General features: G+C 39.7%; 1 protein-coding gene across 16 annotated transcripts in view; it reads left to right on the top strand.

Moving 5' to 3' along the window:
• Window positions 1-24,158, top strand: part of svila (supervillin a) — an 88,523-nt gene that overhangs the window by 26,133 nt on the left and 38,232 nt on the right. For 8 of the 16 annotated variants that reach the window (XM_088918266.1, XM_088918267.1, XM_088918269.1 and 5 more), the window contains exons 4-15: window positions 3,923-3,980; window positions 4,166-4,317; window positions 5,158-5,890; window positions 7,458-7,541; window positions 11,496-12,401; window positions 12,840-13,010; window positions 13,719-13,753; window positions 14,746-14,810; window positions 15,324-15,463; window positions 16,168-16,263; window positions 20,039-20,297; window positions 21,217-21,294. In XM_088918266.1, coding sequence (XP_088774392.1) covers window positions 3,973-3,980; window positions 4,166-4,317; window positions 5,158-5,890; window positions 7,458-7,541; window positions 11,496-12,401; window positions 12,840-13,010; window positions 13,719-13,753; window positions 14,746-14,810; window positions 15,324-15,463; window positions 16,168-16,263; window positions 20,039-20,297; window positions 21,217-21,294 — 2,727 coding nt within the window. In that variant the 5' untranslated portion in view covers window positions 3,923-3,972. The remainder of the gene's footprint in view (window positions 1-3,922; window positions 3,981-4,165; window positions 4,318-5,157; window positions 5,891-7,457; window positions 7,542-11,495; window positions 12,402-12,839; window positions 13,011-13,718; window positions 13,754-14,745; window positions 14,811-15,323; window positions 15,464-16,167; window positions 16,264-20,038; window positions 20,298-21,216; window positions 21,295-24,158) is intronic. The other 8 variants (XM_088918268.1, XM_088918274.1, XM_088918276.1 and 5 more) reach the window with 4 other exon arrangements.

The raw sequence follows: 24,158 nt of genomic DNA on the forward strand, positions 1-24,158 counted from the left end.
TCCGTTAGCACTTTGTAGTTACCTCATTCTTTTGGAGTTAACTTGTAAAGTAACAAGGTTAGTCAGGGGCATTACACTGTTCCTATCTTGGTCTTAAGCAGGCTGTAACTGAAACACTAAGTTAGGTAGATGTTATGAATAATCTGCCATGCCTGGCATTTACTTGAAATTGGTACATTTTATTTTTGTGTATCTTGTGTAATTAAGCATTTTGGTGTCTTTAACATCCATTACTATGCACCTCTGACTTGTGGTTAAGAAAGAAAACCACCGTTAGGAGGGGTAGGAAGTGTGAAGACCACATTGTTTACTACTGTACTTGCAAAGATCACAGCAAAACTATTTTAACCATTTCAAATTTTGCTTTTTTAAGCCAAAAATGTTAGCTACAAATTTCTTAGCCAAAATGTTTTCTATTATAAATAACGGAAATTCCCCATGCATCTTTCAGAGAAAGGTCAAAGATGCCAAAGGAGCTCGAGATTAGAGAAATAATGAAAGATGCTAAGCCTATTTTTGCAAAAATAACAGAAAGCAGTAGCCTAACTTTAGTAAACAAAATAAACAACATTTTCTGGTAAAATTCATTATATCCAGACCATGTTTGCATTCTAGTATACAGAATCCTAAACCACAATAAATTCTGAAAAAAATTCTTAATGAATATTAAAGGTTACTTTTAGACCTTTGTCGATTTGTCTTAATAGAACTTTGTTTAAATGAAACGTAGTTAATGCATTTTTAAATGCAGAAGAGAAATGTCTCACTGAGTAGCCAATTAGAAGATGAGCTTGAAGTAATTTGCAAAATGGTGTTTACAATTGTCACATTTTCAGTAGACTGATGTAAGCGTCTTGCACATTTTTATTTGCATTTAAACATTTAATTTCAGTACTCTATATATACCGCTAAAAATGCTTCCAACCAAAATATTAATTATGGCTTCAATGCAAACAGGTAGTCACTCCCCCCCTCCCCCCCAGTCTTTGTGTTTTACCTTTACATACTAACAATTGCTGGTGCACTGCATCTTTCTGACTTCTCTCTAGTCCGTGGTCTTCAAATATTTGCTGTTATAAATAATGTTTTGGAAGTGTTAGGGTCAATTCCATGAATCACCTTAAGCCTTATACAGTACCACTTTCTTGACATGTGTAAAAACATTGTTTGATACATTACTTTTTTTTTAGATTAAGTTGCCAGTAGTGTCAACAAGCAAATCTTTTTCAAAGTAGCCAGCAGCTTGGGTGTCTGTTTTATGAAAACCAACGTTGTTTGTTTTCCCACCCTGATGCACTTTTAGTTCCATGATTTTACAAAGCCTGCCTGATTTTATCTGAGGCTTGCTATGATGTATGGTACCTTACTGTATTGTGAGGTGACAAACTACATTGTATTTAATAAAATGCGGTTAACCCTGATTACCCTAATTGAAACCGAAATAGTAGAACCTTTTTAAAAACCTACTTGTTTCTGATTAGGTAAAAGAGAAAGATTTCATCTTCAGCCTACAAACCTTTTAATCCAAATTTGCTTTTTGCTCAAATTTGTTTGCGACACATTGTAAATGTATAGCCACCTAAGATGTACGGTAGATGATGCTCTTGCACTGTTCTGGCTGAGACTCGGTTTAGAATCAATCATGAGATATCAGGTTCAGATGTTACTAAGAACATTTGCCAGGTCTTTTGCTTTCCTCTATCTTTCTTCAGTGATCTAGCTACCAAATACTCAAAACAAAACTCCCCTAACTCTTAATACCTTGTCAAGCATTTTTCAGGGAAAATAATGAAAATGTATGTAGTTAATGTGTTTTTATGACCTGGCAGCACTGCATGTTGTGCTCAGTATGGGTGGTTTTCTAGGTTGAATACAAGTGTTTTGTATTTTGTGCTGTCCAATATTCTTTACTGCAGCAGTTACTGCATTGGCCTACATAAACTTAGTTTGGAATTACACCAGTGCAGTTTGTGTTCTGGGTCATGTGTGGTTTTTTTTTTGCAGATAAAACTACAGGTTCAAAGCATATGATGCAATGATAAGGATCAGATTCTGTAGATGCATCATAGGATATTTTAATTCCAATAATAAAGCAAGTAGTCCAAATGTGTAGGATTTGTATTAAGGAAACAAGAAGTGTAATGTTTAATGTTTAAAAGAAGTGTAATGTAAAACTTAGTCATTGATATAGAATACACTTCCTTATTTGATACTTCGCTACCATTATAGTAAAACCACCTCTGTCTCGCAAGCTCCTTTGAGAATTATGTCCTGTATATAGAATAGGAATTGTCAAAGCGTTTGCATAAAAAATGCATATTTACTAATGTCCTTAAAGGTCAATGTTTTTTTTAATCTACATTATGCCAGTTGATGTCACATTCAAACTATTTACTTTTTATAGTTATTAAACATGCTTATGAACATTGCTTAGTTTAGCTTGGCTGTTTTCATACATCTTTCTCTGGTAATCTTAAGATCTTTGCCTCATATTTTTTTGGTTACTAAGCTGTTTGGAAATACAAGAGAAGGTATTTTTTTCTGTTTTTTTTAGTTCACACAGAGAGGGGAGAACTTCAAACATGCAGCTGCTGTGTAATGTTTAGAGCCTGTACTGAAGGTTCTAGAACTCTGACCATGAATCTAGATGAGCCAAGTGTGAATCAGTTATTCTTTTTCAATGTAGCCCTTTCAAAAGAAGATTTGTAAATCTTACGTGTGCATTTTAGTTATTTCTGTTTTGCTTGTCTGGAATGATTCCTGAGCACAAACAGTACAAGTTTAGAACAGAGCCATTATTTTGTCAGTTTAATTCTATCAGGTGTGGGTAGATCTAAGGTTGCTCTAAGGAGTCAATCTCACCTCAACTTAAAATGCTGACAAAATCCTGCTTGTCAACACTTTTTTTTGGTTTTGTTTTCACTTTTTGGTTCAGTGAAGTTGCAACAGATTTGCATCTTACATTTATTGTTAAGTCCCTAACACTTATACCTAGGGCGGAGCGGTGGCTCTGTGGCTAAGGATCTGTGCCTGTGACTGGAAGGTTGCCGGTTCAAATCCCACGGCCGGCAGAGGAATCCTACTCCGTTGGGCCCCTGAGCAAGGCCCTTAACCCTAACTGCTCCAGGGGCGCCGTACAATAGCAGACCCTGCGCTCTGACCCCAAGCTTCTCCTGTCTGTGTGTCTGTGTCTCCATGGAGAAAAGCTGGGGTATGCGAAAAGACGAATTCCTAATGCAAGAAATTGTATAGGGCTAATAAAGAAACATTATTATTATTATTATTATTATTAAAGTCTCTTTTGTATGTACATAATGACAGTGGTTCCTGGAAATGAGAAATGAATGCTGTTCTAATTTTACTAGCAGTCTTCTTTTATGTATTCATTCATTGGTGTGCCGGTTATAACCCTAAAAGGGACAACAGTTCTTAAAATTCACAGGAACCTTCAAAGAGCAGTTACATCTTACTTTTTTAATGCAATGTTTTCTTATTGTTGAATAAAGCATGAAACATACTGGATAATGTATAGTGAAATGCTTAAGTGACACCTGACATTCACCTTCAGAAACATGGCTCCAGTTGGGCTGGGATGAGTGGGAAATTTTAGTACAAGCCTTTTGTCTGTACAGCTTTTTTCTTGACTAGCCTTTTCTGTTTCATGTGTTTATGATGGCTTTATGTGCATCAGGTGACTGTCAGAAAAGGCTGTTTATTAAAATTGCATCTTTAACCAGAATGGTTTTGCCGTTTTGAAATTTTTTTAAATAGAATTAGCAATGGTTATGTATATAATCAGCTGTGCAACCTCAGTCTTGTTTCCTAAAAAAAGTTTCAGTTACACCATTTATGCTTTACTGAAATACGATAATCATACACATTTTCTTATTTTATATATGATTTCTCTTTTTCCTTCTATCAGTTTCAGAACTAAGGAAACGTTTTGAACCCGACTGCTCAGCTGTGTTGGAAATGAACAGGTAATAACTGTTAGATTTAATCAAGAGCAGAATTGATGCAAACAAATGCTAGAAATCTTAGAGTAATGAAGCATTACCTGAAAGTCATACTGTACTGATCTAGGAATGTTTGGAGTGTTTTTCACTTTTACTGATGTTCATGGTTTGCAGTTACTGACGGTGCCCTTGTTTAAATGCCTCTATAGGAAAGAGAGAATTGCCAGGCGGTTAGAGGGGATCGAGAGCGACTCCCAGCCAGTGCTGTTACAGAGCTGTGCTGGGTTAGTGTCTCATCGCCTGCTTGAAGAAGACACCCCACGATACACTCGGGCCTCTGATCTCTGCAGTCCATGCGCAGGTACTGTAAGCACAGAGGTCGGGGTGGAAAATCTTTGATAACCGTGCCAGTTTTGAATAACATGATAGCTTCAGAAGCCATGTTCTTTGCAGCACTGTAGAAATATTTTAAGTGCACCACTTGACAAAACATGTTTTTAATGTTGTTTCATTGCTTTTTTGCCAACCAATATTATCAATGAGAAGATTCTGATCGTACTTGACAATTTTCCTGTTTGGAAAAACAAACAATATGCAGCATACAGCTGATCTAAATTAAGGAGTCATTGGTCTTGCAGTAATACAGCTAAGAAATGATCACAAAGTGTTGATTGACATGAAATGCATGGACTATTTCACAGCAAAATTTACTGATCTACAGTACATACTGTATCCCTCATTTCCAATCACAGCAGCACAGTACTCTGAGTATTCTGTCACTGGGCATACAGAGCAGGACATTGTGACATTTAGGGCAGCCTTTGTGCTTTTTCATTCATTCTCTCATGTTCACCCCCTAACGTTCAATGAGGTTGAGGTCAACTGACTGACACAATTTTACGATCTTTCTTCGTTCTGATGCATGTAGGTTGCCTGACAATTTACTGGGTCATTATCACTCACAAACAAGCTCTTCAGCTAAAAGTGGCTGAACTGGGAATATTGCAAAGTTGCATACAGATTCACTCGGTTTGTGTCAGTTTTCAGTGCATTAAAATAAAAAATGTGAGCAACACCACAGTTGAGTAGTAAAGGATAATTCTCATTTTTAATCCGAGCGATCAGTTGTGATCACTTTCAACCGAGTGATAGATTTCGGAGTTTGACTAAAGCTTTGTTTTTTTTTTTTAAATCCTGCTAGTAGTGAGAAGGTTTAGTAAGGAAGAACTCGAGATCCCAGAGACCACCCAGGTCACTGCTTCAGAGAGGATGTCCAGAGCTAGATGTCGACCTGAGCCTCAAGCGTGCCTCACGGAGTCGACGTATAGCTCCGGAGCCCTGGACACCGCGGGCCTGGAGTCCAAGGCTGAGAGGATAGCCAGGTACAAGGCGGAAAGGAGGCGCCAGTTGGCTGAGCGGTACGGCATCTCTCTGGACCAGGAGCTGGACGTGGACTACTCGTCCCGGTACGCACGTGTGCGGAAGGAGTCCGACCCGGCTGAGAGGCGCCCCCCGGCGGAGCTCAACAAGCAGCAGCAGCAGCAGCAGCAGCACCAGCGAGACGAGGAGGATTTGAGCTCCCTGTACAGCACCCGAACGGGACTTGCAAGAGAGTCGAAACAACCGGTGCCCTCCGGAGCAAATGCTTCCCGAGAGGTGGCGGCGGACGGCTTCTCAGACCGGGAGAAGGCGATGAATCTGGAGAATTACAGGCGGGCCCAAGACAGGAGTGCCAAGGCAGGGCTGTATGATCAGTCATCCTTTGCGGATATTTCCACCTCTGCCAAGGTGCCAGGAAAGGAGCTCTCCCTTACTGGGGTGCCAAGCTCTCCTCAAGGTGGACGCCGCTCCTCCCTTCCATCTCCAAAGCATGGCATATCTCCTGGCGACCTCTTCATTGAGCAACAAGCCCACAACATTCTCCACAGACAAGGGTGAGTGCTGTGAAACGGAAACCTTCTGGGTGCCACAGTGGAGATTGTGACTTGTTATAACCAAATCGCTTTCTCCAGTTAATATTTTCTTGGCCTGTGTAATATCTGGTTAGATGCACTGTTCCATTTTAATTATTTGCTAGCTCAATATTTCATTTAAAAAAAAGGGTCATCCTTATAAGGCTTTCCAGTGCAGTGCAGATTGATCTGAGGTAACTGCAATGAAATTGCATTGAATGTAGTGAAAGTTGGGTCAATGATTGTGCTTTATTGCATGCCTGCTGCAAGTCTTTCATACAGTTTAACAGCACTTTGTCATGCAATTCCATAAAACATCAGAATATTTCAGTATGCCTATGTGGACAGCGGGGATTGCTCAAATTCTTTATAATGTGTGGTGTCTGTTTATCTAAAGGGAATTAATAGGTAAAATTTTCTTCTAGGGTTCACTTTACTTTTCAGTCGTTAAAAGACTGAGTGAAAGAGTGAGGAGTTTAGTTCCACTAATTTCCTTTGACCTTATTGCAGGCAAGTTCAGTAGGGCAAAAGGGGAACAAAAACTGACTGAGCAGACTGGAGGCATTAGTGTCATGAAGTCAAGTCTGGCAGCTGCCGCTTTCACTGTGTGGATTTCCTTGATACCACGATTACAGTTAGCTCTTCAGACTTCATTAATCACCAGAATTTAATTAGAAACAGTTTTAAAATGTTAAATTCAGTCACTTAGAGTCTTGCATCCAAAAGTGTTTGACATGACAATTCTCTCTCCTTATTGTCATTGTAAAAGTAAGCCTTTAAAGGATTATTACTACCTTATCTGTGATCCATTGTTTTAACAGTTTTTTAAATCACAAATTTTGCAAAACATCAAAGCTCTGCAGGGATATGCTCTTTTTAAAGCATTGCATGTATACTAATTTAGTGTACAGTTGAGGTTCCAATGTTAAAAAAAAAAATGCCAATCTGCCATGGAACAGTTGTGGACACATGCTTCTTGACTTGTATCCTACCAAGCTGGTCTTGAGTTTCAAAACTTGGCAGCTTTGTAGGGGTCAGGTTTCACAGCATACCATGTAAGTTATCACTGGGACTGAAACAATTACAGCAACTAGTCCACAGCTGGTCTTGATAAAATTCAGCATTAGCTCATAAATTAAAGCATAATATTATAAATCCATCTCCCAAATTTTGTTACTAACAAATGAAGCTTGGAGAAAAGACGACTCTCTTCTTAAATATGTGCCTCCTTCAGTATGTATGGCATTCAGATGTTTTTTCATAGTTTAAGACTCTGGTCTGGAGGTCAGATGACAGGATTAAGTGTTCAGACTCACCCACTGACATGCAAAGTTCAGGTGTCTCTTGGTGCATACTGCATATGAGTTAGTATGTCATATTTGATGACAAGCATGTCTGGTAATAAATAAATGCTTTTAATGCCCAATAAAGATTAGTGTTTCCTGAAAGGGAGAGTGTTGGTGTGCCCCCAGTTTCTGTAGTGTTGCTGTTTTTTTCCATCTTTGGCTTTGTGTTTACCTAAGCTGTCTTTTACCACATTCCTGTGTAGCCCTGTGGTAAAACCAAAGAGCGATTGGTTTCTTCAGAAAGATTCAGAAGGCGAGACACAATCTCTTATCAACTGGCCCTCCAGGTATTATGGGTTGTGTGGATTTCTAATCCTTCAATCATTCCTAACAAGAGGTCTGCTAACTTTTACCAAGTCCATAACATCACACCCTGAATGAGAAAATGAGCTCTAATAAACCTTAGCAACTTTTATGCACTTAATTTGTGTACCATTTTAAGTGATTTTACAAATGAATAGTTTCCTTTTAAAGTTTTTCTAAAAATACTAATTTTCCAGCTTACAGTTTGACAGTTTTCCTAGTTAGAATACACACCTTATTTATAAATCACTTATGCTTCTTGCATCTTCAATTACTTTGTTGTTTTTTTATGCCATTGTTGGAAAAATAAGCTCCTAGTCGAACAGGAGCAGCCTAAATAATAGTTAAAGCTGTGCTGTAAGGCTCTATTTTATGGTTGCCTGCCCTGTAATCATATTATACCAGACAATCTAAAGTAAAGACAGGCATCCTTACTTTAGGGGGGGGACAAGCCCAAAAGAATAACTTAGTTGATCAAGTCTCCACATTTATTTTATGAACTTTCTGCATGGCCACTGTGCAGTTAAATGCTTGTCAGTGGGTCTCAAATTCCTTGCATTTGAAATTAAATTCCCATAGTTGGCTGCTTCTGCTGACTGTTTAATGCTCACAAAGAGGAGGATTGTCTGGATGCAGTCGAGTCAGGGAGCAGCCCACTTCCACTTCCTCGAGCTAAACCACCAGCCTTCATGCCAGTTGAGCTGCAGTCTTGTGGCATACCACCAGAAAATCACTGTCAACCTTCTTAACTAGAGCACTTGGGTATGAACGTTTGGCAGCTGGATGTGTGTTTGTATGTGTGCAGTTTTGGTTTTGTATTAAGTGTGTTATCTATTCTAGTGTCAAGGCCTTTTTTTTTTTTTGCTTGGGAGGGAAATACTATTTTGCCCCAAAAAACTCCTGTGAAGAAATAAAGCAGTGAAGCAAACCATTTTGATATTAAATAGGTTTCTCCATGCAGTTTTCTCTTTCCGAGGCCTTGCATGAATAGTTACCAGCAAGTCTGTTATTTAATTATTGCTAGAAGTTCTTGTTGTTTGTTAGCATAGGTGTAATTAGATTTATAGATGTTCAGTAAGCTGAAGTGCTACTTTTATCACTTTATTAGAGAATCCACAGAAACTGCTTACCAACGTACACTGAAACGCTTCAGGGTAGGAAATCTAAAGAAATGATCTCCCTGTATATACTGTATTGTTTGCATCTTAGTTATTCTCCGTTAATGATTTCTAGTGTTCAGCAGCCATATGAAAAAGAAAAATAACCACAACCTCTGGTGGATACTTCATTCAGATACCTTGGATGGTAAGGACTGTGAAATAGTGTAAACATACTGGACAAGGCAACATATTAAACTACTGTAGATAATAGCTTTAGAAAGAGCTCCATCTGTAATTAGGCAGAATAGAAGCAATGGGTCTTAATTTGTATGAGTCAGATGCTGTTTGCTAAAGAGAGTACAGATACCAGTTTTGCCTTGGTCAGACTTAACTGATATTTAAATAGCAGATGTTCTCTATCTGAAATTCGTAGACAAGAGGAGGTGTATTTTAGGTGCACTGTTCTTAAGAGTAGACGCCTGCATTCTATTGTATGCAAAATTAGTCTTTTATTAGTAAAAGATGCCTAGTTGCTAACATTTTGGTTAGACCTTCCTCAGTTTTAAAACTGTCAGTTCAGTCCTCTTAGGCATGCTACTCTACTGTATATTGGTTAATTGTTTTTTGTTAAATATTCATTAACATAATCATTATTGATTGAAAGTAGATTGAACTCTTATTTGTTTAGTGATTCAAATATGGAGTATATTGATAAAGAAATCTCTTGTTATTCTTGCCCCAAATGTGGGTCAAAGTTAGTCTTTTTTCATTCACTACTAAATTACTTAAATTGCAAGGCACGAGTTTCTGAATTTGTACTGTATGTCTACATACTGTATCTCTGAAAGAAAGTCCTTGTAAAACCCACAGTAGTTTTCGTCTAGTGGGTGTGTTAAAGTTATGATTCTATTCTTAAAATGTATAAGACTTATTTGTTGTTGTTTTGTATTCTGCTGCTTTTCAGCAGTTGGGCCATGATCTTTCTCGGGAAGCTGTGGGAGAGTTGACCATCTGACCCAGTAAAACCAATTATCAGCTTTTTCCTTAAGATACAGTAAATGAATTGGCTCTCATTCTCTGGGAAGCTGTTCTTTGTCTTAGCTGTATATCTGTTTTGAGAACAAGCTGACCTTGTGACATTATCACAAGGAATAAATGCATATTTATTCATTTATTGGATATTCAAGGAGTGTTTAGGGTTATTGTCGTTACATCATTATATATAATACAAATGTATATCCGATAAGCCTTCTAGCACTAGGTAATGTGAAAGCAAAATTGTGATATTGTATAGCATCTGTTGATCCTTCTGCAATACAAATGTCTCTATTGCCCAAATATGTGTACATGTGTATGTATAGCATAGAAAGAGTGAAGATTGTTTATCTTAAGAATCCAAGGCTAATCTTTGGAAATGGGGAATGAATCGGTAACTAATGGAGGTAATGCAAATGGGGAAGTCATTAAAGGGCAGAGGGAACCCAGTTTCCCCATTTTCTTTTGGACAGCACTTTACAAATGTGTCCATTAGGCTGGGCCAGGTTACGTTTGAAAGGAACACCTAAGTCATACTCTTTTGTATTTCCAGTATTCACAATGGAGTACTTTTTGTTTTATAGCAAATTTGAAAAATGGATGAATTTGAGGAAGTTTCAGTTAGTAACTCAGGCTATTAAATTGTTCAGATACTTCCCTCAGAACAACAGGAATGATTGCTGGAATCATTTGAGTTTGTTTACAGAGCTGCTTGAAGTATCTGAAGAGCAGATGTCTGAATGTGCTCATCACACGTGAGAGACAAGCTAAGAATAAGCTTTATCCTTGTCCAGGGTATCTTGGCATTATAAGGCTGTTTTGTTTATCAGGCTTAATGTTACTTCACTGGCTTCTTTTCCCCCTCTGAACTTCTTTGGAATTTCTTTTGAAGCTGTATTCCACAAAGAGGAGAAACAATCAGGTTTTTAATCTTAAGGCTGTAAAAAATAAATTATAAAGGAACAAGTTGGTTAATTCCACACTGAAAAGTGGTAAAGGAAAGCATGGATTTGTTGTGGAGCCTCCTTCACACCCTACTTTTCTATTTGTAATTAACTCTACTTGTTCCCACAGATTGCACACTGTCACAGCTCGAACCCCTTTAAATTTTAGTCGATCAAGGTAAATTATATTGCTTACAGAAAAACAAAAGGGATTAAGAAGCTAAAACTAAATCTGCAACTTCCTACAACTACTGTTAAGGCTGAGTATTTAAGTACCCAGGTATTAAATAAAAAAAGACTTCCACTAAAAATCGCTGTCACATGTAGAGCGTGCTAATAAGATGATCCAAATAAATTGCATCCTAATTCTAATCTGTTGTAGGTATTCCAATGATTAGGATGTGTGTATTTTTTATGGTCTTGTGGGATGCTTTCCGATACTTCCTTGAGCATTAATACTGTATATGAATGTGTGCAGAATTTGTGTGAGTGCATTGTGGGTGTAATAACTCCCATGGTGCCAAAAGCTGCTATTAATTCGGTTTCTTGATATCAGGCTACTAACAGTTTTCCTTGCTCTCCTTTCCCACGTGTTCTACATCCTTAACTTCTCTGTAAAAATGTTTTTTTTTTGCTTAATTTTGTTGTATAGTCATCTCACTGATTTCATTGCAGGAAGGATGATCTTTTAGCAAATAATGGCACTAAACAGTTCTGGGGATTCTTTGGCAAAGCTATTAGAGGCGTGTTCACAATTTCTTTTCTGTGGATAATGGGTGGGGAAGAAAGGTCTCCCAGATCTTGGCCGAGTGTTTACTATCTGGTACTAAAGAATTTTAATCCTTCTTTTTTCTTAAAGAATTAAAGTTAGAGAGAGACTGGCGAAAGAGGAAGGTGTGCGAGGAAGCCCGGAACTTGTCAAAGAAACGGCAGCTTCCAGGAGACATCCGCAGGTGTCCGCTCATTACATGCGTGTTCATGACTCCTCCGCTTTCGATAGGGTGGCCCAAGCTCACCCGAGCCCTGCTCGCCAGCCGGCCTACGGATTCGTCCAGCCTGCTGGCCAGGCTCAGAGTGCCAAGTCTGTAACAGCAAGGGAGACGGAAGGAGGCGGTTGTCAACGCAGTCCCTCGCTCCCAGTTAGCTCTGCGACAAAAGCAGAGGGCACCCGTGAGGAGGAGCCTGATGGATGGTTCAGTGGAGAATATAGCCATGGGCGCCAGCCAGATGATAAGCAGACAGTCAGGACCGAGGGCCTCCTGAAGAGCAGGAAGGCAGTCCTGCCTTCAGAAATCCGCAAGAGGGAGAAGAATCGGGAGGAATTTCACAGCCCGCGAGACGACGAAGAACCCGGAGTCTCTTCCCACTCCGCGCACAGGCGACACGCTGATTGGGAAGAAGTCGGGTCTCCATGGCAGGCGGTCGATTACCAGAGCAGAACAAAAGAAGGCCCGCAGAAAAGCGATGCTGCCGCATATCATCAAAAGGCATCGGCACTGGCTCCAGCAAGGCACCGGAGTCCGGGCCAGGAGGTGTCCACAGCCAAGCACAAGATGCTGACCCGTTCGATGTCGGACTTTGGGGTGGCGCCGGGGATGCCGGTCTTCAAAAATCTAGAACCGGATCCAAACCGAGAGATGGTGTTCTACGGTTCTGAAAGTAGTGTGCCAAATGGAGACCTCAGTGCAGTAGATACAAGGGTGTCTGTTGCACAGCTCCGCCACAATTACCTGGAAAGTGCCAATGCCAACAAGAAGCAAGAACTGTAGGTGGTATTTTGGAATACTGACCCCTTTTCTTGATTTTAAATGTGATTTGCACGGTCCTAATGAGTAGGCTTTCATGAAATGATTTAAAAATCAGAACAATGTGCTGCCTTGACCGTACAAGACACCCTGAAGCTTAGCTCACTGCCAGCGTTTCGGGGAACGGGCTAATTATTAAAATGGTGTTTGTGTCCTAATCCTGCCGCGTCTGCTTCTCACCTAAATGAGTAACAAAACTTGTAGCTGGAATGTGTGCAGAATACATCCATGCATGGTGTTGGCATGTGGTGCGATTATTACCACACTAATTTAAAAAATCTGGGCTTGGGTTGCAGAAGGGAACAACCTCTGCTTTTTTAAATTGCTTCATCACTATCCTCTTTCTCCCGTCTCTCTCTCTCTTGTCTTCTCATCATTTCTTTCTCACGTGCTTAAAGGGAGACTAAGGTAGAGCTGGCAACATCGGGTCTCGATTCGGCTGGCAAAGCTGAACGGGAAAGGGGCACCCGGAGGCCAAGGCGCTATATTTCCCCGGGAGAAAGTAGAAAGACCTCTGAGAGGTTTAGGACTCAGCCTATCACTTCAGCAGAGCGTCTGGAGACAGATAGGTAGGCTTCATGGGAAAAGGTTGGCAGTGGAGGGGTCTGCCTTGAATGATGTTGCGCTTTCCGAGTTGAGGACGGGTAGCTCAAGTACTAGAGGAGAGCTCCCAGTCTGTGCTTTTATCATGGCTGCCCTCTTAAATACCAGTCAATGCAACTGAGTGGCCCTTCCTCACAAGGGGAATGAGACTGAAAATACATTGCTTTTGTTTGGTTGTTGGATAGTTCTGGACACAGTGCTTCTCACCCATCCCTGGTCTCATTCGTCTTGAAAAGGGAAAACTATTTGACATGCTTTTCATGTCATTGTCATGCATTTTCAAATAGCCCACTGCTATGCGTATAAGGTGGTGGTGAATTATGAACATGTTTAACAGAAAGGTTTGTGTTTTCTCAAGAGACTAAGTAAGAAAAGGTCCATTAACAACAGACTGGAAGCTCGGTGCACAACAGGCCCATGTGATCACGCTTCATGAATCACCCATTGTTGTTTACTCTTGGCGTGCTGGTCCTACCCTGGTCTGAAAGCTAAAACAGTAGAACAGTTCTAGTGCCAATACTGTAGGTCTCGAAACACATCAGTAACACTGTTTCCATCTTATTTCCTAATCATCCATTTGTTTTTATTTCCATTCATGGGAAAGCTACTGCTTTTAAACTTTTCAGCCAGTGATGGATCTTGTATATTTTAACTTAACTGCTTTTCATTTACAGGTCATGTCTGAGTCCTGAGCTACAGAATACTGAAGGCAAGTGCTATTATATTTCTTGTCTTATGTCCCTTTTTTGCTGTATGTGTTTGTCGATTCCATTCCTTCCTTGAAATATCCTAAAACTTTGAAACCTAACAGTGAACATGATCGTACACATGTAATGCGAGGTGATTTCTGAGTATGAGGCCATGTTGAACTTTGTTCCTGGAGGAAACTAAGAGAACCCAGAACTAGTCTTTTGGGGTAACTAATCAAATTAATACAAATAAATTGAGCAGAATAAAATACCCTTTTCAATACTTTCAAACTAATACCCTGGGGTTTTTGGTAGCTCCGGTATAGCCTTTTTTTTATAACTTCTTGGTATTTGATGCAAAACTACTGTATATGAGACTGCCGGATTCAAATCTTTTGAAGTTAAATGCACCACTTTATTTTTTACCTAATGTGAATATTGTGTACTCTGCCTCAGCCGAGTATATTAACTGGATCCTAGGTGGATAGCTACACTGTCTGGTGCTTCTTCTGACTTTTCCCAACAACATTTTAAAAGCTTAATATCTGTTCACTCTCGTTCCTGCATAGTACAAAGTGACACATTTTTATTTTCAGAATTTATGGGACAATCCCTGAAGGGACTTGCAAAAAAACACAGCACACAAAAAATCCAAGGGAATTCCGTTTTAAAATAAAATATTTCAACCATGTAACTCGCACTTTCTTAAATGCAAGCATAAAAAAATTGATGGGAAGGTTGAGGGGGAAAAAATGATTTCAGCACATTCACAATTACAATTTGGGAGAGCAAAAACCAAAACATCAGTATTACCATGATAACACAGCATATGAGGGATACAACTATATGCCGTTATTTGCCAGGAGAAATAATAGCTTTTAGTGGGGGTTCTCGAATCCTTTTCTAGCTTTATAGCATAGTGTGTAATTCTGTAAGTTTGATTTTGTCATCTTCTCCTGGCAAGAGTACTTTCCTTCTTCCTGAATTTCATCTCATCCTTTTTGTTTTTCAGTGGATGAAGAGAAGTTGGATGAACGAGCAAAGCTGAGTGTAGCTGCCAAGAGGTCACTTTTCAGGGTATCGGCTGTGGTTTTTATTTTTTTCACTGCTGCCAAGGTTGTTTGCCACAAGGCTGGGGTGTGAGCATTTACCTTTCGTTTGATCCCACTGAGCTGTAATGACATCTGGTTTTGTGGCACATCTGTGTAGTCCTGTGAGGAGAGCGATCACCTCCCCTCCCTGTTCTACATTCCTACATCCTGACTCACTTTGATTCCAAACGTCCCACTTTCCGAATGTGCGAGACAGCCAGATGGGACTGTCTTTTTAATGTGGCTGCACTGTGCATGCCTTGTGTGCATTAACACTTGTGCCCAACTGTTATCGTTCTAAAGATTGTACAGAATCCGCCTGTGTGATTCAATAACTCTTCAAGAATGTTTTGGTAAATGGAAATCCTCAATTTCCATTTTTTTTTTAGTTTGATTGATTGGCAAAGGTTTTTATATGACCAGCTGCTGTGTATGTCATCAGGCGTCATTGAGTAGTGTATTAAATGTCTCCATCAACCTGTCATCGCTCTCGCATCAGGAATTGGAAAAAAGCGTTGAAGCGTCGGCCGGACCTAAACCGCGTTCCCGGAACGCCGCGGTGGAAAGGAGGCTGAGACGTGCCCAGGATCGCTCACGCACGCAACCCGTCACCACCGAGGAAGTCGTCATTGCAGCAACGTAGGTGAAGGGTTTGTCTAAGGCACAATTCAGGTCGATCTTGATGCATATGTCTGAGTTCTAAACAGTTGTTGGATCCCAAATATAAGCACATTGCCTTACTCATAAAGAAAACTTAGGGCTACACAAAGCTGGATAGGATTATATTTAGTCCGATTTAAAGGCAATAGTGTTCATGAGCATTCATAGGCTGTCAACGCTTGTGACTGGAGATTACCAACAACACCCAAAACAAACATCTGTTGAGGGATCAGAGTGACTGCAGGCTGAAATGTACAGGCTGTTTCAGCGAGATATTGGCAAAATCCAGATGCTGACAACACAACGGCACCCCTGGGGAAAGCGTGGAAATAGTGATGATGAAGGGTTTTCCTCAAGGCAGGCCTCAGGCCTTGAAATTCATTGATCCTGCAAACTTTTCTACACATTTCACGTTTGCCAGTTTTTTTTGCCCCCATTTTCACTTGTATTCATTTCTTAACGTTTTGATCGGTTTTTCATTGCGGTTAACCATTGCTGGTTGGGCTTTACTGTACATTTAAATTAAGAAAAGCCACATAAAATTTACATGTGCTCGGAAAGAAAAGGCCAGTGACCAACTGACAGTCTGTAAAATGTGTCCAATGCATCTCCGCCTATCTCCTAATTGTTTTGACTTATGTTTTTTTTTCCATTTGCTCTCTCCCAATCTTTGTGGCGTAAAGTGTACCTGCTTCGTCCTCACAAACTGTGACTGTCCACACCACAGTCGCCAGAATCCCTAGCCCCACTGTAGTAAGCACTTCTGTGCACAGCACCAGGTACTTGAGTGTGTGCATGCCAAGTGAAGCCTGTGCACTAACTCGACTAATACAAAGCGTTCCAGCCACGAATTTTGGCCTTGTGCTTGGATGCCCAGCACTTTTTGAAAAATAGTCTTCTAACATGCTCTATTCAACATAAGGGACAAGACTTCATAAAACCTTGTTTCTACAATAAATAAGTGAAGACGTTTACCCATACGATAGTTAACATGTCGTCTTTTTATGTTAAATTATTAATGAATGCAGCTCGAAGTCCCAAGGTCAGGTGTTGCTTAGATTGTAATAAACACTGCATATTCATAATTTTGCTTGATCTGTAGTGAGGTTTAAGATTCTGGAAATTAAGGGTATTAAAATAGATCATTCAGAAACTGGAGTAAATAAGAAGCTCATTTAAATCTTAATTTTAATTACATCGAGACATCCTTTTAAATAAGCCAGCACCACTGAAATGACTTTTTACTTTGTCAAGCTTTTTTTAATTCAGGTAAATGAACCTTCTGATTTATTTTCAATATTTCAAATTAATTTTAAAAATTGAGAGCACAAAATATTCCAGGGAAGAGTGTTTCCATGTGATCATGGGAAAGCTTTGTGTAATAGCTCAGATTTCCTGGTCTTTTATGGTTTGTTTAAACCCATTGCAATTAGACCCTGGTGCAGTCCATCACTACAACCAAGTGGTGGTGAATGCCAGTTCTCAGTTACTGGACTCTGTTGATATTCATTTGATTCATTGCAACATTTAATTGTTTTTTGCTTTTTTAAATTGATTGATTTACAGTATGTCCACATAAACACCCCTAATGGTTTTTGCTTTGTTGAGTATTGCCAGCTCTATCCGACACCGAGGCCTGTATATAGAGCTGTTTTCATTGTGAGTTAACTTGTAAGAAGACTGCTCAGGTATGGCTCAGCCAACTTGTGTGATGTGTTAGACTCTATAAGTGCAAAATCACTGGTTTGAATTTCAGCCGTTATTAAATGTTAGTGGGATTCTCCAGAGTAAATAAAGGCGAATTGTAGAAAAGAAATGCTGAAAAGCAGAAAAGAAAAACATTTCAGCTGTGGGGAGAATGAGGGAGGAGGGATATTTCTGTTCTTTCTCTCGTTCTCCTTTGGAGCTTAAGGTAGCTGCACAGCTGAAACATGTTTCCACCTTTCAGGGTGGAATTAACCTCTACCTGTTGCTTTACAGCCAGCACACCGAGTCTGACCTCAGACTTTTCCCAGGTTTCAGCGCATAGGCAATTTCCATTAAGATATTACAGTAAACGTACATTTGACATTTGGTTAATGTAGTGCACATAATCTACTTAAATGTTAGCTTTCTTTTAATATCAGTGTCTAGCAGATAACAGCCCCTGTAATAACACTGTGGGTGGAACTGCAATTCTTTTATTCAAAAATGAAAAACAAGTGTTCACACATTCTCATTGTCCCTGCAGTCTGCTAAGGATACATGCATTAGACCGGTTTAATACATGCTGATTTAGTATGTATCGTTTGACTCAACAGATTGGGACTTGGGAATGAAGCGAAGTCATTGAGTGCCCTTACTGTTGGTGTCATTTGACACCAGCTAGGGTCTCAGGTTTTTAAGTTGGCCAACAGTTCCTCAACATCGTGTACTGTAGGAACAGTCCTGTGGCTGACTGGGCACTTGTGAGGGTGCAGTTTTAAGTCCTCCTTAAGCTCATCAATGCTGTGGGTTCCCAGTGTTCCCTGGAACCCTGCGGAGTGAGTGGGGGCGGGGGGGGGTTGAGGTCGATGCCCTGAGAGCTCCTGTCTCCAAATTAGGATTTTGTAACTCCAAATATGGAAGTTGAATGACAACTCAAACTAAATTATGTGGGTTAAACCTTCCTTAAATAAGTTAGCATTTAAGCAGCTAACACTTTAAATTCCTTCTCTATTCCACATTTCAATATCTTTAGTATCTTGCTTCAGACAGGCCCCTAGAGCATAGGTAGAGCATTTTACAGTTGTCTTGGACCAGTCTTCAAGACTGTTTTTGATGTCAAGATTGATCAAACTGTGAAAGTACAATTCAGAAGCTCTGAACAGCAATGGGGGAGAGCTAAGTAGGAGGCTGTATTTTAAATAGTTACTGAGTAAAATCTACGGTCGATATAAACCTTTTAATGGCCTTTAGTTTTAATTATTTGCAAAATTAGTGTTTCTGTGGTATGTTATTTTTCATGTTCTCCAAGCTTGGGTGTGTAACAGTATTTGGTAGTACTGTGTTCATATGAAGTGGAAAGAGTTAAGTTGGAATCCCAACAGGTTTATTTTAGGGAACTTATTTCTGGTCTTGAGCTTAAAAACCATGGTAGCAGTTTACAGACACAAAGGAGAGTTCTTTAGCCCTTGTTTCAAAGAGCCACTTTCATTTTAAAGGTCTGGGGTGAATTTGACACCTGAAGAAACATTCCTGAATTTTGCTTTATTTAAAAATAATCTAAGATTTTAATGTTTCAGAGGTTTTTGTTATAGTTGGTCAAAGATGGCTTTTTTAATCTCCTACTCATGTTAGCAAAATGAACTTATCAGAAATTCAATATTTTGAATACGTGCAAGCTGATGTAATGACTCAACATTAATTTTACTGTGCTTTAGTGCTGTTTATTGAGAGTTCTTGGAGCTTTCTTTCAGCTACATGGCGCCACCTGCTGTTTTTGTAGTTTGAAAAGGTCTTAAACAGGATGACAGCCATTACGCAGTATCTAGTATTAAATCTAGTTTTGGGTAAAGGCTGCCTTGTGGCATTTTTATTTATTTGCATAAATGGATCTTGTGGAACTCTGCACTTGGAATTAATCCGCTCCATATACTGTACCCACACACCTGCCCTGATTAGAGACATTATCTAAAATCTTGGCAAAAATCATTAGAACTTTGCAAGTCAGTCAAAAAAAACTATACGGGTTATTCAGCAGCAACATTCACTACATGAGGAGACTAATTTGAAATGAGCAACAAAATGCTGGTTGTCTCCTTGTGAGAAACAAACATTGTATCATTTTAATTTAATTAACTGTTGTATCGCGAACCATATGTATTTGCTTAAACAAGCCTTGCTGCAGGATGCTGCTCCCTCAAATCACGGATGTAGTAGCAATCCCCACAGGCTTTGTCAAAGAAACCACAATTGAGGAGTTTGTAAGCATTGTAGTCCGTCATGGTTTAGTAAAACATTGCTCACTGTGGCTACCTGTGATTCAGAATTAGAAGCGTTATACTGAAAAGGTAACAGTCATAAAGACAGGCTAGTACTGTTACCTTTACATGATTAAGTCTTAATTATATCATTGTCTACTTGTGTAAGCAGTGTTTTCAGGCATTTTCTGCCTCAGTGCTCTGGCATATGTAGTAGTTTATTAAATGAAATAATACCCTACAATGGTGAGCCATAAGAATTCGTCTTAAGGGTAGAACCCAATCACATCCCTAGCAATGTACGGTAGTTAGGGGTCAGTTACACTCTCACAATGTCTTCTGTAAGACAGAGATACTGTATGGGCATGCTTTGACATCCACCTTGTGTATAGTATCATTTACTTCACACCCTTTGTTGTTGCTGTGTTTGTACACTTTCTTCAAATAACGTAACTGAAACAGGTGTTGCTTCTATCTGCAAATGGAGCCGAAACAAAAGAGATTGCAGGCAAACTCCTAGAGCCTAAGATCATCTCTTGTAATGTAGACTATTCTGTTGAATGTATTTTTTTTTCCCCTAACACGCATCCAGTAACTTTGGTTTATCCTCCAGCTTGCAAGCATCTTCACACCAGAGCGCTTTACCACGAGAGCAGGCGAGGGAGACCGGGGAAACCAAGAAAACCAGCGACGAGCAGGAGTCGGAGGAGCCCGACCTGTCCACTCTCAGCCTGGCTGAGAAGATGGCTCTCTTCAACCGCCTGGCACAGCCTGCCACCAAAGTGGTGTCCAGGGCCAGGACTGACATCCGGCAGAGGAGAGCCAACGCCCGCTACCAGACGCAGCCCATCACCCTGGGAGAGGTGGAGCAGGTACACAGCCCCAAACTGGAGCCCTCTCCGACACAGACTTCTATTTTGCCTGATAGGAGAGAAAAATACTGACAGGCTACGTGCAGTTTGTGATACAGTTCTGTTACTGTTGATAACACTTAACTGTTGGTGTTTTTTGGCAAAAATTTCATACTCTTGTTCCCAGGAGAGTGACTGTTGTTTTGGAAACTCCCAACTTGTGTGGTGTAAGAACAATTTCCTGTTGAAACTGGAGTGGGGACCTGCTTGGCTTTTTTTTCCTCCCTGCAAAGGAAATGAAGCCCTCGGGCCGTTGGGACCAATTCAGCCAGCTCCCTCCCCTTCCCGTTCTCAAGTTTCAACAAGGAATTGTCAAGTTATGGTTTTTCCTCAGAACTGTGAACAATACGGTAAAACCACATCTCTTACAAAACACAAGTGGATCCAAATGAAACGTGAGATATCTTAACCAAGGGAAAGCTTGTTCATAACAAACGTGAAGCAGGAGGAATAAGTTCCTCAGGATTTTCCTGCTGTGAAGGAGTTGAGGGGTGGCTCACTCTTCTGCATTGTGCTTGTAATTTAAATACTTGTGCTTTCTCCCATGAATAAATATTGAAATCGGTTAAAACCATCTTGGCAGGGGGCACTTAGACCAAAGTATTTGGGAATGGGTCAAGCAAATTAGTTTCTCCCATTAATTCTTCATATAGTATCTTTGTACCGACCCTGTTTCATGGCAAACATGTTAAACGTTTATCATTTGGTTTATTTGTGTTAATGTACTGTAGTTCAGAGCGTGCAAGTGTTAGTTTCCTCCAAAGACAGATTAGCTTCGGAAGCCGCCTGACATTTTCTAATGCCTTTGCATTCCCTTTTTTAAATAAGCAAAGTGAGAAAACCAATGTCCATAAATGACCAAAGAATATCTCTGGTGCAGGAACTAGTACCTAAAAGCCCTTCTCCACCGACCAGTGAAACTTCTGAACACCTGCAGAGAACGTTATGCTCTGTTCACGTAAGGCTCGACGTCCCTTGGAGCCACTTGCATGTAGTGCTGTTGCATATAGTACTGTGACTGAACTGCTTGTTTTGTTTTTTACTGTATAGCAGCAGTGTAAGTTATCTCAGCAGTTTGTGCTTACACTGTGTTCTTTTTTTGCCAAAATCATGCTTGCGTGTGACTTTTTCCCCAAGTATTGAATAAGATTATATTAAAAATAAGGATATTATATATCCTATATATATATTAGTGCAAACTAAATTGATCCTTAATCAGATGTGTACTGATTAAACAGTTTGCTTCTAATACCTGTGCTGCTCAAAGTGTTTCTTAAATTGAAAATAGCCATGATTGTTGGTTTAAATTAGACTTTTCATGACTGCCAATTATGTCATATACACAGGGTGTGCCATGGTTCTTCTGTAGATATTTGTGTACAGGCCCAATAGATTTAACCAAGTATTGTAAATATATCGAAACAATCACAGCAAATATGAATTAAAAATGATGGTCCAACAATCTGTATTCAGTATGGAACATGTTACTGTCAAAATGGGAACTTTACGGCATTAGGTTAGGTTATGGGCTTCTTGAGTTAACACTTCTTGCTTTAGTACAGACCCAGACAGCCTCTGGGCATAATGCGGTGGGGAAGCTTCACCACTCTTCCTGTACAGCTGCCACCAGCCAGAGAAGGTTGACTGGTCACAGTTTCGTCTGTTGATTTGATGCTGGTGTGTTGGTTCCACAGATCTTCATTTGGAGTAGGTTCAGAAGAGGTTAGCCAAGGCAAAACCTTGACGTAACTTTTTTTTGTTGTGCCGCTGTAATCCTAGTACTACATAGCCTTGCAATCAACACATTGGATGTGCTGGATTGGTTTATGGAATGGAAAAACTGTTGGCTTAAGGACTTCATCAATGTATCTCTAAGTAGTAAGGTTGGCCATGATTTGCTCCAAAGGTGTCCTCATTAAGCAAGATTCCTCCCCACATCACCATTACCCTGCACAGCCAGTGGACATTAACAATGCAACAGCAGCGTAAAACTCACCATGTCCTTAGAAATGTTTTCCTCAAGGTGTGTCAAATAACATTAAGTGAGTATAACTCTGCCACCTCTTCAGATAACCTCTGGCCCACAGAAGATGGTTTTGCCTCTAATCTGTCAGGCTTTCAAACATGCAGATCATTTTCGGGCTGATGTAAGAGTCATTTCTTCCTGGAGATTTGTCAGCTGCAGCCGCTGCTGTTTGAAAACAATTGTGCAGATGGATCAAAGGGATGTGATAATCCTGGCCCCAGTACAGTGACCCTCTTCCTTCCAGGATGAAGCCCTTCTTTTCCCCACTCAGGGCTGGTTTCCTGGTTTCTCTGGATCAGTGTGCTCTATTTTTATAGCAAAATGTTTTACAGGCAGTTCAATTTTGGTCATGCTGATGGGAGCTACATAGTAGTCATTGCTTGAGGGGGATATTATTTTCCTTTTATTAATAAGAATGTTTTCTTAAATGGCAGTTTTATACAGAATCATCTTTTTCTCAGTATGTTGTTGTCCCAGGGAACAGTAACAACTGATGTACAGTGTCAAGGTGTTTTATGTTGGAACTAAAATATATGAAGCAAGATTAAAATACTTCAGTCAACGAATATGGGATTACTATCTACAAAGTAAATAGTTTTCAAAAAGAGTGGTAAAACAAAGACTTTCATTTCTTGTGTGCATCAGTATACATCTGTGCATGAACTGATAAATGTTGCACCCATTATGCATCTGTTTTGAATGAGAAAAAAGAGCTGATCAGAATCACAGGAGAAAACTTTGATTAGCTTTCCTGTTTTTCTTTTTTGATCAGGATGTATACTGTGCTCAAAAACCCAATGTGTGCAGGACAAAGCTACCCAAAAGGTTTATTTTGTACTTTTGAATAACTAGGCAGAGTGTATTAGTGCATGAGTTAAGGTTTCAGTGATTGAAGTAGGCTTGCTTTCTTTTTGCCCAGTCTGTAATAGCTGATCTGCAGAGAGACTAGATAACAGTACAGTGAATACTGAAAGTTCACAACCCACAGCACCTGTGGAACATTTCCTTTTGAGCTTTCCTTTCCTTAATAAAACACCAACCATCTCTTTCCTCTCCCACCTTTTCCTGTGTTACCATATTGCCAAAACAACAGACGTTCCTAGCTAACTTGAAACAGTGAAATTTTCCTTATTCAGTTTGAGTAATCCAGTAATCCATCCTAATTCCTGAACAAGAACAATTGTCTATTGAGTGAAACATTCCTGGATTTAGATGCAGTGTAATGAGAGAACTAGAAATATGAATTTCTAAAAGTACATATACTATATTTAGTAATTATCTGTTTTATTCAAGATGCGCTTTACCCATAAAGTGCATGATAATTTTTAAATACCATTTAAAAGATTGTTTTAAAACCTGTTTTTTGAGGTTTTGCTAACTTGCTGAAGAGGGTTTGTAAAGTCAACTGTATTTGCAGTGCATGCTGCAAAGTGAATGGGGAAAAAATCATGTTTACTTCTATTCAAACTAAAATCTAGCATAAAAACAAAAACAATGATGTTAAGGTGTTCCCTAAAGGGCAGAGTGATTTAAATCTTTTTTTTTAATATTTAAAGAGAACATAGGGAAACAGAATGGAGAAATGGAAGCTTGTATAAAGCAACTGGTTTGTGTTGTGTAGGTTTCCAGTAGAATGTAGTAGGGGCAAATGGCACAGGAGGAGAAGCGGACCAGGACAAAGAGTGCTGATCTCGCCAGCTGCAATTTTTTTCGAATCCATCTGAAAACCTGATCTAATCCAAACTTCACATGGAGACAGGATTTCTCGATCGATATAATGTTTTGTGAAATATAGA

The sequence above is a fragment of the Atractosteus spatula genome, chromosome 6, assembly GCF_055471065.1.
Source record: "Atractosteus spatula isolate fAtrSpa1 chromosome 6, fAtrSpa1.hap1, whole genome shotgun sequence".
NCBI lineage: Eukaryota > Metazoa > Chordata > Actinopteri > Semionotiformes > Lepisosteidae > Atractosteus > Atractosteus spatula.